We start from the raw sequence: 14556 nt of genomic DNA on the forward strand, positions 1-14556 counted from the left end.
CAAATGAAGGGCCTGTTACTTCCCCTCTGCATTCCCTCCTCCTCACTCTGGCTCTTGGCTGATCCCACACAGAATTAGCACGGTGGCATGGTGCTCTGTGCGCCCTCCCTCCCTCTCCCTTCCCTGTAATAAAGGAAATTGTTTACTGCCCGGGATACTTATATTAAGGAATTCTAGCTTGGCTTAAGAAACAGGAGAGAGGTACCTTGGTTGCAAAACTTGTGTGCACAGAAGAACCTCCACAGGGAGGAAATATATTCTCACTGTCATAAACCTTTCCAAGAAAGGTACACCAAGAGCAAAGGGAAGTGAAAATTGAAGTGTGCATTTAAGGAAGGGGAATTAGCTGCTGTGCTAACAACCAAGGAAGAGAAGGATCTCTTGTTAATGTCATACGAAGACCAGAACCCTTATTGGATTAGGTATCTCAGTCAAATGCAAACTGCAAATAGGAGGTTGAAAGAAGCAGGTAAAATGTGATGATGAGTATAAGGAGATGAAGTGACGTGTTCTCCCTGAATTTTTTAATCCCTGCTTTAGGGAGTGTCCAGTATAAATTTGGATTTAATGCGTGAAATGAATATATTGGACAGAAAAGTCCTTGAGAAAGGAAGCATAATGAGACTGCATAGTTGGACTGTAGAGCGGTTTTGCTGTCTGATGGTCCCATTATATTTATGTAGACTTCTCTTATGTGGACTGTACAATGGACATAAGCTTGACAGAGAAGTGAAATTTCTTGAAATTGAAATGAAAACAGGGAATATGCCACGTCATGCATTTTATAACATTTTATGTTGAGTATACTTAGGAGCTTGGGCTTGATTTCAGGCAGGATTCAGTATCTATTGATGTTCACTCAGGTTGTCCTAAATTGATACATGCGAGTGTGTGAGTGCATGCACGCGTGTGTGTGCACATGCATATATGATTTTTCCTTTGGATTTGAAAGGTCCCTTTTGTATGAATGTTGTCTTTGACTGTAAGAACAGCCTCTAGAATATTGCTTTGATTGTATAGTTTGAAGGGAAACTACTGTTAAAACCTAAATGTTGAAATCAAGACTATTCCAATGTTTTGCATTAGGAAAATAAAATATAATTGTATCTCATACTGGTAACATGTATGTTCTACTAAAATATATGGAAAAAAATCTGATGATGAGGGATTCCTTTTGCCGTGGAACAAGGACACTTGTAGATGTATCCATGACACTTCATGTTCATGAGATGTTTCTGAAGGTGAATTTCTGACTTGAGGAAGGAAATCAGCCTTGTGCTTTAGAATAATGACCAATAATTTTGTCATATCAGTTTAATCTGATCTTTAATCTTTAGTCTAGAGTTTTCAGGAGTCATTAACAGCTGGGGTGTCACTGTGTTTATTTATTGGAGGACTGTCAGCTGGTGGTTTTCGTTGGTTTGGTTTTTTTAATATTAATGGTTTGGAAAGAAGTTGGTGCTCTAGAAAGAATTGAGAAACAGGCCTGGCTTTGCGGATTTTTATCACCCTGCCAAGACCCTGCGCAACTTCCTCTCCCCGTTGCCCACAGCAGAATACGGAAACCTGACTGCTGAGGGCCACTTCTGCAATTGCAGTGGTGCAGGGGAGCAGGGTGGGAGGGGGGACTTTTTGCTTGGCAGTGCCTTGGCACCCAAAGAAGAAAACAAGATGCATTTGTATATGTCTCTCCAGTTGTTCCTTGCACTGATGGGTTTCCTTCTTTTCCCTCTCTCTGCTGTCGTGCAGTGCTGCAGTTGAAGCTCCAGCAGCGACGCACACGGGAGGAGCTGGTGAGCCAAGGGATCATGCCGCGTAAGTATCACTTAAACTCTTTGTCTTGGTGGTTTTATGTGTGTTTTTAAGTGCAGAAATATTTCACATATGATCTGAAAGACCAGATTCTCTGTTTCTGGATGAAAAGCATCATATATAAGAGCCCCACCCAGTCCCACCCCACCCAGTCCTTCCGAAGTGTTGGTACTCTAGGTGTGGGGCCATCTCTGATACTGAGGAAGAGAATAATGGCTGCAAGCATAACTGTACTCCAAAACAGTGTTTATATTTGATCACAGGGGAGAAAAGTCTCTTGGAGTGCATGCTATGTTAGAAGTGCCTTATATACTTCACGCAGGCTGGTAATCACTCTTGTAACAGGCTTCCTGCCTCTGCAGTTTCTGTTCTTGTTTGTCAGCTCCCCAGACCTCTTAGGCAGTTGTAACTTTGTATGTACATATTCCATAAACCAAATGAAAACAGATATTAACCAACAAGGGGCCACGTTCTATGTTTGTAGCTTGAAAACACAGCTAGAAAGAGCCCTGTTGGCATTAGCCAGTGCCCTTCTTGCAGGAGAAGGCAAGCTTTGCAGAGCCAGAGAACTTTCAGTTGTCTGGGTGGACACATGGGACGTACCTTAATATCAAGCTTTAATAAATTCACTGTCAGGTTAGTGTTGGAGAAGGTATATTTTGTTTTCCCTCCCAAAACAAAAAAAAGATATTGGACAAACAGTTTTGTCATGCTTTAGTACCTCAGAACTAGATGACTTATAGGTAACAACTTGAAGCAAGACCAAAAAGCAAATGTTTTATTTTTGAGGTTCTCTCAGCTTGACTTAACACTTTAGTAAAAGGCAGTGGATCAGTTCTATGTTTTCCTACTTCAAAAACTTTTCCCCTCCCCCATCTCACAAGCCTTACTTGAAGACAGTGTAATAATGAGTTTCTTATTCCTTCTATTTCTGGGGTCCACACTGTAATATGACACAGTGATGTGACTGAGACTTTGCTAAAGGCGTAAGGTTAGGCTGTCAGCTCTCTCTCTGAATGAAGAGAACCTGTCAGCAGCACTCTGTCAGCTGAAGTGGCTCACTGGAAGGTAGTGACGTGCTCAAGATGTTTCTGGGACCCCTACTTAAAATTCTGTTACCAAATCAAAAAGGAAGGGTTGTCCTCTCTGGATATAGTACAACATACATGTCTTCTTATTTTTAACTGGGGAACTTGTATACGTGCTTCTATAGAGTACACTTACTTGCTTTTGGATGAAAGACTGTTGTCCCAGTGACTGCACTCTTTTACTAATGCTTCCCAGAGGAAAATGTTCCTGATTTCTTTGTGGTCTCCTAATTTAGGTTGATACATATGCAAATACTGTATTAACTTATATTCAGTATTGGCTTTCTTCAAAGTGTGGCTGGACAAACTTGTGATTCCTGACAGAGGTCTGTCTTATGGGCCCTTTGAAAATGAGGCCTTTGCAAGTAATTCAAGTAGGATACCCAGAGTAATTAGTCTTAAATTTGCTTAAAATATAGCCTAAATAACTAGTCTTTGCAGACTTCGTTGCTTTCTTTGTGTCTCTTGAATGAGCTATATGTTGAACCAAAGAAGAACGTTCAGTTTAATATCATTGTGAAATATTGGCAACACATGAAAAGGTCCATCCTGCAGTGGAGAAAAAACACTTTTGCAGATCTGTTCTAAACATGATTTGAAATTAGTTCTCTCCAAGTCACGGTATCATTTACCCATACCAGCCAACTGGAAATAATCACATATAGGAAAATGTTAAAGGCATTATTTGCCAGGGACATTTTTAATGAGAAGATCAGATGTGAGATAAATCGTGATACTTAAAGCAAAAGTCCCATTTTTAACCTGAGAAGTACAGAGCATGAGTAGGGTCCATGTTCCTCCTGAAAGCATCTCAGAGCCATCACAGCTTTACTTCTACTTTCAGCAGTTCAGAATAGACATCTTTACGTACTACTGGGAATGTGCAAGTGTCCTGTATTTTTTCATCTCTCTGCCCTGTACCTCCTGTCTGTGAAAACATTTAGGTTCAGAATACTGTTCCTCTGTTGTCTACTACTAAACATGCCCACACTGGGCCCTCGGTCTCCCTCTTGAGTTCATGAGTCAGGAGCCAAGCCCAACACAGCCCTTTACATTGATTTAACAAAAATATAAAAGTGGGAATCCAGAGGATGGTTTGGTGCTGAACTAAATGATCTGAAGCACTCTTCTCCTGTGAGATGCCAGTTGGCTTCTAGCCTTTATTTTCCATCTGGAGAGCCTTAACACTCTTGGAAGAATTGTCGTAGTTATTGTATCTACATTAGCATTATAGCTTGTTGTCAGGAAGGTGCTTTTGAAGTGAGGCTCCTGATTGCACCTGCCTGCTATACCTTGCTTTGCACCATGAAATTAAGTTAGAGAGTTGGATTAAATTACGATGAAAGTAAACTTGAAAATAATCTGCCTACAGCTAATAAGCATTCAGTCCTTGGGACCAGACTACAACTTGTCTGGCACCACACCTCACATGTCACCTTCACGTTTAGAGTGTAGATGTCAGTTTCTCAGCATCAGCTGGTTTTGCGTGCAGATTTGGTCTTCCTATGCTGTCCTACATGTTCATGTTCCTTTGGATTAGCCTTTAATTCAAATCAATTCCTGGATGTTGCATCCAGAGATGTGCAAAACTCTATGAACTAAGTGTGGGAGAAGTAAAAATTTTTGGTTTACATTAACAGCTATCTAGTTTGTAAACTCACTTTGGTACCTTTGGTTCTCCTGACTGCAATAAAAGTCTTATGTGGTGTTTAGATTCAGCTTAGTGCCCTAATCAAGAAACTATATTTCAGATTTCCACCAACACAAGGCGTTTAGACACCATAAACTTGAGGAGTGGGAGAAGACAGGTTTGTGTCACATTAAAGTGAGAGAGTCACACCGTTCCTGCTTTTCGTGTTCAGAACAGAGATGGGAATTGTTTCCATGTGGAATTTTGTTTATATGGTAGGGAGGAAAGGCAAATGTTTCAACATTTTTTTACCAAGTACACTTAATCTCACTTGAATAACCTTTCCAACCCACCAGCCACCTACAGGAGGGCTGTGCTTCTCTAAAAGAGTAGTTTGTTGTACTAAGAAATAAAGCATTTATAAGCAGCAACAGAGGATTCAGAATAATTGGGGTTTATGCTTCATTAATTCTTCCTGCTTTTCTGTTATCATTTTGTGTAACCTTTTACTAGTAGCAGGATTCATTAGCTGAAGATTTAAATTCTCAATTGCCCATAGAAAAGAGGTGAGAAGCAAGTTACATCTGCAGCTGACATACCTGTGATTTGAGCTAGAAAGACTGTATCTAGAAACAAGGAGAGCTGAGTTGTCATATTTATTCAGGTTTTGGCCTATTTTCTGATAGTGCAAATAGACAAGCTTTTTCGCTATTTGCATTTTTTTGTAGGTATGCAGAGGTGATTTTCATCTTCTTGTCTTTATAAAATGCAAGCTAAACACAAGCTGCTCTTTGAACTCTCATGCTGTAGAAGAAGAGTCAGATGCTGTCAGTTTTCACAGTGTTGAATTTAAAGGTTACAGCTATTGTAAGGCTTTTGGGGGGAGTATTGAACACCCAGTTTGCCACCCTTGAACAAAATGTAAAGTAAAGCAGTAAGTAAAGCGCATCTGAGTAGAAATACGTGGGAAGTGTCTTCAAATAAAACAGCAAAAATTTTTAGGGGAAAGACATTTGGCAAATGTAGCGATAGTCTGCTTTGCGAAATATCTTGAGCTTTTCCTGATTTGCAAGGTTTAAAGCTTCACATGCCCTTTGTTTTATCCATCAGAATTATGATCTGCAGCTTCAGGCTGCAAACAAAACATAGACAAGCATTGAGGTTATTAGGTGGCACGGTCATGCTGGAAAGCTGTTTTTGTGACCATCAGATTCACCTAAGCAGGTGAAACAGAAGTATAAGATCATTTCTGGGAACGTGCTTTGTGTTGCTCTGTAGCTCTGCTTTGTGAATATCTCAAAGATGACACAGGCAGCCTTTGAAAAGGGCATCGTCTGAACTGAAAACTAGATGGAGGGTGGCTGCAGTACAGGCAGAGGATTTCCAGGAGCTCCTTTTTTACTTCAGTGTATTGGATTTCTGCCAGTTGTTGTGCCTACATCCAGCTCTTCTGACTGTATGTTTCTCTTCCAGGATGCAATATATGCAGAATGCATGAATGTATGTAGAATCCAAACAGCATGGAGTTTGTGCTGTTTTTCTCACGTGACTATTTCCATGCTACAGGTCTGTGTTACCAACACTCCAATGCAGTTTTCTGCTCGGACACGCAGCCTCTTAGTTGCTTGAGTGTATTTTGGAATCCAAGACTGTGAATCTTGTGCTGCTGGGTTTCATACTCGCTGGAGAGTGTTTTTTATCACCAGACTACACGAGAGGAGTGTGCTGTAGTTCAATTGCAACCTGTCATGCAGTTGGGAATGATTGTAATATAACAGGCAGTCTAATGATTATAGGCTCATTAGGCCTCACGTATTACTAGCTGTATTTTTTTTCTTCTTGTAGCTATAAGGTTAATAGAGGAGATCCAATATTTGTTGTAAACCTGAAATACAGTGTTTGATTTTTGAGGGGCTGTGAGACATTGCTTAGAATTAATTCTAAAGGAATTGCCATTTACTGAGGATGCTTAGTGATTTGAAGATACAGAATAGAATCATCTCATGGGAGATGATGTGATTGAGAGCAGCCCTGCAGAGAATGACTCGGTGCTGGTTGATGAAAAGCTGAAAGCATACTTCCATTTAGGATGAGGAGTTAAAAATGTATGGACTGTAAATATTGTTCGGAGACTTGGACATTAATAAAGTGTCCAAAGCTGTAAAGTCTTCGAGATCTGAAAATAATAACAACATATTTTAATACTCCATTTACCCTCTGAAACCTTGTGATTTTCTGGTTCAGTGTGTACAGAATGGGACCTCAGATAGAGAGGCTGCTGCGAGAGTTTTGATATACTCAATATCATGCTCTAAAATTAAGGCTGGAACATTAAGCAGGTATTGTGAAACAAAGGAAAGCTGTAGAGGACACTTGTATGCTGTTTGTGTTATATAGCACAGAAATCTGTAACTGGTTTTATTTTAATCTGATCATCTTCCTGCAACTTATTTCCCACAAATTATTTGCTGGTTCTTTGACCTCTTCCCTTGAAACTCAGTTCCAAAGTCTTGAGGCTTTGTGTAGAGAAGGATTCTGTACATTTAAGCTGAGTGCCTCACTGTCAGGGGCCTAATAACTGCACCTGATTGGTTTATATTTTTACATAGCTCTCTCTGTTTGTTTTCCATGTGTTTATATCATCTGTGATTAGTAAGACATGGTTGGAGTAGGAAAATTTGCTGTGTTAGTAATGGAAATGTGCTGTTGCCCTTTCTGAAGCTGTAGAAAGAAAAGGCTGTGCTCAAAGGTTTGATGGGCTGCGTTTAGTCCTTGATCCCTGCAATGATGAAAGATTTAACTTTGCCGGTTGCAAGAGAAACATAATAATTCAGGGGAGTAAAATCTGGTATATAATACAACTTTTTCCCCTTCAAATTCCCGTGGTCATCTTGGGTTCGTTCTTACTCATTGGCTGGGAATGATGTCTCCTTTTTCTTCTCATGGCCCCACATCTCTCCCAGTCTGGGCACCCTGTAAAGCTGCCAGAGGAGTTTGCAACGGAGAGATTATCCATCCAAGAAGCGGGCATGAAGTCTAGCCTAGGAGTACGGATCAAAGGGTTAATGGTAGTTTCTCCCTTTTCCTCTTCAGTTTGGAGGTGGCATAAACCTAATTGTAATGAAGCTTTCTTTTATCTTTTTTTTTTTTTCAGTTAGGATTTAGGAAATGTCTTTTGAATGCCAAGAGTTAACAGGGATGGATGCAAGGGGTTATACGTTATCTGTATTTGCTGTAAATGTTCTTTGACACAAAGCTGTAGCCTTAGTCACCCATAGATCTGGTAAGTGTTACCCTGGGTGACAATTTCCATTTAGCTCTTAAAGAGGGCGAACTTTCTGAGAAATTACACATCTCTGTTAGAGTTTAAATTAACTCAGTGTTGGGCCTTGAAAAATCTTAGCCCTTTCTGTCAATAATTTCCCATATTTGCTGTGATGAACTTACACTTCAGGCATTTCACATGGTTAAAACTAATGAAAACCTTACACTTCAGCTGTGTCGTAGAGCAGATGCCACTGTAATAAAGTTGCTGACAGTTCGGCTGAGTGGTGGATGTGGGCTCTGGAGAGATGGTTGGTTCAGGAATTTGAAGCAGCTCAGCTGGTGCCCTGCTCCATGGTGAGCTGAGATGAGGCCAGCTACCACAGTTCCACCTGTACAGATGCTTGTGCAACCAGGGCAAGTCTAGTTCAGGGAGCTGGAAAACGGAACACTCCATAAATCCATAGCACTATCGCTGTCATAGTGTGCTTTGGCAGTGCTGGCAACGCTGACAATGTGGGGACTAGAAGCACTCATAATTCTTTAATAACAACAACATTGTGCTCAAAAGGTGTCAAAGAGGGTCAAAGCTGCATTTGTTTGGGTGCCAGAGATGTGTTTCTTGTGTTTCTTACCTTCATAAAAACATATGGAATGTGTTTTCTTAGGTCAATCTTAATTTTGAATTTTATAATTTTATATATTTAGGGGTTTGAATAATCACAATTTACCAGTTGTGGCTTCTTTTCTTATCCTTAATCTGATACTCAGATCTTAGCCTTATTCCAAGGGCTCTTGCCAATGCCAAGGATATGAAATCAGCAAGAATTCACAAGTATGATCAGGTATGTGTACCAGATGTGAAACTCCCTGGAGCTGCATAAGGAGGAAAGAGAGCTTGTGGAGATCTCTTTTCTCTCACCTGTGTATTTTTCACTCCCTTTTTTATATCTCTATGGCATACAGCTCTTTCATGCTGTCTCACGAGCAAGTCACTGCTGCTTCTGTGCATTTGACCCAGTTTTTGAATACTTTTGTCTTCCATGCTGTGAGAAATGATTTTTTGGAAGTGAAGTGAAGAAGGGAAGAAGAAAGTGCCAACTGCCTTGATCTGAGGTTCAAGTTTTTTCCTCTTACCAAATGCTGTGGGGTGGGAGCCCCACCCTGAACTGACAGAGGAAGTTGTTGAGTCTATTTGCAGCACTTTATCTCATCTTTTTACAAAAGCATAGTAAACAAGAGAGAGAAACTAGCATTTGGTTGAAAGCAGAGGTGAATAGCTGCAGCAGAAGGCCTTCTGCCTTTCTGAATTAAGTCAGTGTGTCTGGGGTTGGATTTGGACATGACATGAGCTTCTCTTTGTAATAGCAAAGGAAATTTTTACCTTTTCCTCAGAAGCTGGTTTAGCTGAACAGCAGAACACTTGATTCAAAAGCCTTTCTACAAATATTGCATGTTATCTGACCAACTGATTTGTGGTTCAAATATTGCCTTGTCTATGATGAACTAGATATTCTGGTGAAGGAAAACTCATGCTGTCTCTCCCCTACACATGCGATGGCCTACAGTGGAGTTCTTACTCCAGAAGGTTTTGCAGCCTCTCCTCCCCCTAGACACTTAAGCTGTTAGGGCCTATGAAGATCCTTTTGCCTTTCTTTATTCCCATTGTTTGGTTCCTTGAAAACCTTGGTAAACCTTGGTGTCTTCTGCTGGCTACAGAAGCAAATGCAGGGTGTGCGGATATTTTGACCTCTTGTTCTCCACGGTTGGGTCAGTCCCGTACCTGCTGTGTTCTTAGAGTGACTGAATTTGGTTCTGATTCCACTTAATTCTCACACTAGGTAACCAGGTGTGACACACTAGATATCGAGAACTTGGAGATCTGAGTGTCTTTGAAAGCTTTGCAAGGCTACAATTTATACTGCAGCATAAACCCAGAACAGAAATGTTTGAACAATTTTGCCTGCCTTTTTGTCTTTGCTGTTACACTGGAGATTTGAGGTTGATTCCTGGGCCCTGATTCAGTCAGTTTATAGCAGCCCTGTTTTCATGCTTTGCCTCAGTATCTCCTTTCACGCATACATTGCCATCTTCAAAATATGGCTTGGACTGAGAGAATGCTGAACTCACACACTGCTGTTTTGGACCCTGTTTCATAGGAATTAATATGTTGCATTGAAGTGAAGTGGCAGCTTCCATCTCTGTGCCTTGTATGGAAAGGTGTGCATTGTTGTAGATGGTCCTGTGTGCTGCTGCTTAGCTCTGGATGGTCAGATGGAAGGATAGTAATTGCAGTGGGTGGCTGCAAGCATTTATGAAACAGGGTGGAGGCACAAAACCGTTGCCTCATTGATCTCCAGGAAGGTTTCTCATGGTAGCTAAGGGAGTGACCACAAAGATACTAATGCTTCAGGAATTGCGGTAATGAAGCATCAAAATGCTCAACAACAAGTGGCAAGGAGACTAAAAAGTGAAGATGTATGTGGTAGGAATTTTATTAGAACCTTCATAGCCTTCCCATTTGTGGTAAATCCTGTCCTGCTGTCAGTTACCTAAAAGTGAATGGCAAAGCTCATCCTCTTAACAGTAGGTGTTGCAAATTGCTAGGTGGTTTTTGTGGTGGGATGGTAGTATATATAACGGGGTGAAGGGCACCTGCTGACCTGTGGTGTCCCAAACCCTTTAGGTGATGCTGTTGTTCCTTCTATCATTAAGCCATTTTTAGTGCCTGTTTGGCCATTTGTAACATCAGGCTGTTTTCCTGTTGTAGTTGGGGCAGTCTTGAAGACATGGAGGCCATGGTTGACCAACCTGATTCCTGCTGCAGCACTGGTCTTAAACCCCATCTCTTATTTCTGACTTTGTCTGGCAGAGCAGTTTTTGCTCAGCTTTGCTGACACTACTGTTTGTGGAGTTGTGCTGTAAACCAGCATACCAATCCATGTAAAAGTAACTTTCAAAACAACAGTGATCTGTGTCCATGAACAGTTTTGTCAGCATAACTGAGGACTAAAATGCTTTGCCCCAGGCCTAGGTACAGGAACAAGGAGAGAAAGTGTAACCACAATTTAGTGACAATGATAATACCACACGTGTATCATAGAATCATAGAATGGTTTGTGTTGGAAGGGACTTTAAAGATCATCTAGTTCCAGGCCCCCTGCCACAGGCAGGGACACCTCCCACTGGATCAGGTTGCTCAAAGCCTCATCTAACCTGGACTTGAATATCTCCAGGGACGGGGCAGACACAGCTTCTCTGGACAACCTGTTCCAGTGCCTCACCGCCCTCAGAGTAAAAGATTTCTTCCTAATATCTGATCTAAATCTCCCCTCTTTCAGCCTAAAACCTTTTACTCCTCGTCCTGTCACTGCACTCTTTGATAAAGAGCTGCTCCCCAGCTTTCCCGTAGGTCCCCTTAAGTGCTAGAAGGTCACTGTAAGGTCTCTCTGCAGCTTTGTCTTCTCCAGGCTGAACAACCCCAACTCGTAGCTCATCTTCATAGGGGAGGGAGAGGCAAGCAAAAGGTATGCCTAACTGAAATTGAGCATTGAGGAGGTTACTTCTGCAGTCTTAGATACCTCAGCAGAGAAATAGAAAGGAATTTTTTGCTGTTGTAGTTTGGCAAGGGGGTTTTGTTCCTCTGGCAGCACTTTGTTCTCATCAAGGATCACCCAGAGTTTTACTGACAAAGCTAATGAAGCTGGCTGTGCAGTTAGGTAGACCAAGGATTCAAACCAAGTTACCTAGTACCTATTTTGGGGAGGGGCCAGTGCCATGGGAAGGTGCTGGAGTCAGTTTATAGTGACAGTGCTCTGTTACAGCTCCCTGGGTGTGATTGGAGCATCAATGGCAAGGCAGAAACACATGGGACGTAGGCGGGGGCAGAAGAGATCATGACTCAAGCTGGACCTACCACCAGACTAAACATTGGTTGAACTGCCTCCCCAGGAAGTTCAGGGTGTTAAATTTATCTATTTGCACTTCTTGGGTTTAGTGAGGTGCTTGACACAGGCTTGCCTGACTTTTTTTCTAAGCAAGCTGGGACGTCTCAAAGCTGTGTGTGCAACTGGTAAGAGAACAGTATCAGAATAAAGGCTTGGTGTCAAATTGAGAGGTTGTGTTGAGCAGGGCTTTTGGGTAGAGAGGGAGAAGGTCTGTGTCTGATTCTATTTGGTATCTAAGTAATTTGATGTAAACAAGGGAACAGCATGTGCATATTTATTAAGCTTGCAGGTTAGTAAACTGGGAGAAGAACAGGATTTGGAGAAGCTGAGAAGTACAGGACAAAACCAAAGAAAAATGCAGAGTTTCTATGTTTTGCTCTGTGTAATCAGTGGCATGAGTTGAGGATGGAGAATGGCTGGCTAAAGAGCAGTTCTGCAGAAAAGGTTTGGAGACCTTTCACGGTTTGTGAGCCAAGCACAAATGAGCAAGTGGTGCGTTTTCTATACACAAAGAGAGGCAAAACTGGCTAGGACATGCAACTGAGAAGTGTTATTTAGTAATCATTTAGCTTTATAAAAGCTGATAAAGCCTCAGCTGGAATATGTACCCAATTTTGGACACAATACTTCAAGAAAAATGCAGATCAAATGGAAGGAGTCCAAAAGAGAGTAAAGAAGCAAAGGTCTGGAAAATGTTATCTATAAGGGAAGGTTGGAACAAATGTCTTCGGGCATTTTACATAACACAAAACTGCAGGAAAACCAAAATTTTCAAAAGGTGTTTAAAAGACGGGTGGATGAGGTGCTGAGGGGCATGGTTTGGTGATTGATAGAAATGGTTGGACTTGATGACCTGGTGGGTCTTTTCCAACCTAGTGATTCTGTGAAATATATAGGGAGAGATGGAAAGAGGGTGAGAATAAATTGTTCTCTGTAATGGTTGGGTGTAAGACAAGGAATAATGAGTGTAAATTCTAGGAAGTGAAATGTAAGTTAAACATTCAGAAAGGTTTTTAAATAGCGAGGACATCTGTCCACTGGGATAATTCCTCTGCAATAATATTACATTTTTTCATGAAAGGTCTTCAAGAACAGGTTAGACAAACTACTCTGAGAAATAATTCAGTATATTTTATCCATGCCAAGCAGTCAGAAAGCATTAGGCAATTGGAGTTTCTTCATCCCTATTTTCTGTGGTTATGTGTGCTGCTTCATGTACCAAGGACTGTGGTCATGAATCTTGCATCAGTGGTTGAAGTGCTGCCCCCGTGTCTTCTTGGTTACCATTGCTTCAGCTCCACCAGCTAAGCTGCTCGTTTGTGTACCCATCAGAATGAGCCAGAATAGCTGATGTGACCCAGAACAGTAGAACTTTGTCAATATGGTTAATTTTGAGTGGAATGGATAAAGCAACACTCAGGTGAGCAAGCCAGATGGGTGCCGGGGAACAGGAATAGTTTTGCAGAGATCAGTGCTGGAAAGGGAAGTGGTAGGACCTGGAAAAGGGGCCTATCTGTCTTATGGGTCTCCTGTAGAGCTTACCCAGAGCCTTACTCCTTCTGAGTTCTTTACAGGATTTTTTTTTCCTCTTCATTTGCTATAGTAAAGTTAACAGAGTTGCTGAACAGCTCTGGGCTGCTTAGTTGCATCAAAGTCAGAACAAAGCGCGAGGTTTAGTTAACTTCAAATGGAGTATGATCTTACAATAGACACCCTTTTCTGACATGTCAGCCCCATCCTAGATTGCTGAGGGAAGGATTTGTGCTCCCTTGACATTTTCAGAGGTCAAATGTGAAGTCCTTTGTCATGATGCCAGCCCAGAGAGCTACAACTCAGTGCTTATTTCCAGAGGACTAGTCATGAGAGACTGAAATTGTTCTTTACAAGATTCTTCCCGTAGCAGTTTTGCATTATTTAATGAGTATGTATTTTGAGAGAGAGTTGTTATTTTTTTGCTCAGGGATTCTTTTCTTCTTCATTTGTTCTTCTGTGTGCAAGGATTTTCCTGGACTACCTGTGACATAAGCTGAACTCCTGCAGTTGACTTGCCTGACCACTTGCTGTGATCAGGGAAATGTCACTTAAAGTTCACGTGCTGCCTCTTACTGACAGCAGAGGTAGGCAGAAAGGGGAGAGTAGAGAATTACTGCTGTGCCTGCACATTCCGACAGGAGAGAGCTTTCAAGACTCAAGATGAGGCCTGGTTTGCTTGTCTCCGGCGCAGATTTTTATACCGATTTATATATTGCATGGTATCTTTGCCCAAGTGTACCCGAACTTTTATTTCACTTTTCAGTGATACTCATACAATGAAAGAAATACATGTTTAAGTTCAAGCACATGCATATTCACAAGCAGTTCCTGCGGCTCAGGAAGAGTATTTCTGATATTGTTTGTGCTTGTTCTTCATTGAAATATGAGGGTCAGACTGCCTGGGAGTTGAAGTCTCAGGTAGCCAGTGAGGTTTCCTGTGTTATTTTTGCAGTTATTGCAAAGCCATGTCTCAGCCCTTACTTTGGTGTGTCCCAAAGTGCAATCAGTGTGCTCCCATTTCACAGCTTGCATAACTTTCTCTGGTGATTTCTTTCCATAACCATGTTGTACAAAACTATCGTTGATCTGAAGAGAAACATTTGCTTCATCATTGTAGGGATCTGTATACTCACCTGCTATGGTTAATTTTCAGTTATTGTTAATTTATCGCACAGATTATTATTCATTCACTTCTGTATTCTGAATCTCATCTATGATGCGCTGGTGTGTTCAGAATTCCTGGCATATGCACCTAGTTCTACTTTTTACCCCATTGATGTGA

The 14556-nt window shown here is 41.4% G+C and overlaps 1 protein-coding gene across 3 annotated transcripts in view; it reads left to right on the top strand.

Annotated features, from left to right (window-relative positions):
- MRTFA (myocardin related transcription factor A) overlaps nt 1-14556 on the top strand; it is a 506306-nt gene that overhangs the window by 48631 nt on the left and 443119 nt on the right. For all 3 annotated transcript variants that reach the window (XR_011337327.1, XM_069855425.1, XM_069855410.1), the window contains exon 2: nt 1750-1815. Coding sequence is in view for 2 of the 3 variants with exons in the window: in XM_069855410.1 (XP_069711511.1) it covers nt 1750-1815 (66 nt within the window). In the remaining variant the exon portion in view is untranslated. The remainder of the gene's footprint in view (nt 1-1749; nt 1816-14556) is intronic.

The sequence above is a fragment of the Phaenicophaeus curvirostris genome, chromosome 1, assembly GCF_032191515.1.
Source record: "Phaenicophaeus curvirostris isolate KB17595 chromosome 1, BPBGC_Pcur_1.0, whole genome shotgun sequence".
NCBI lineage: Eukaryota > Metazoa > Chordata > Aves > Cuculiformes > Cuculidae > Phaenicophaeus > Phaenicophaeus curvirostris.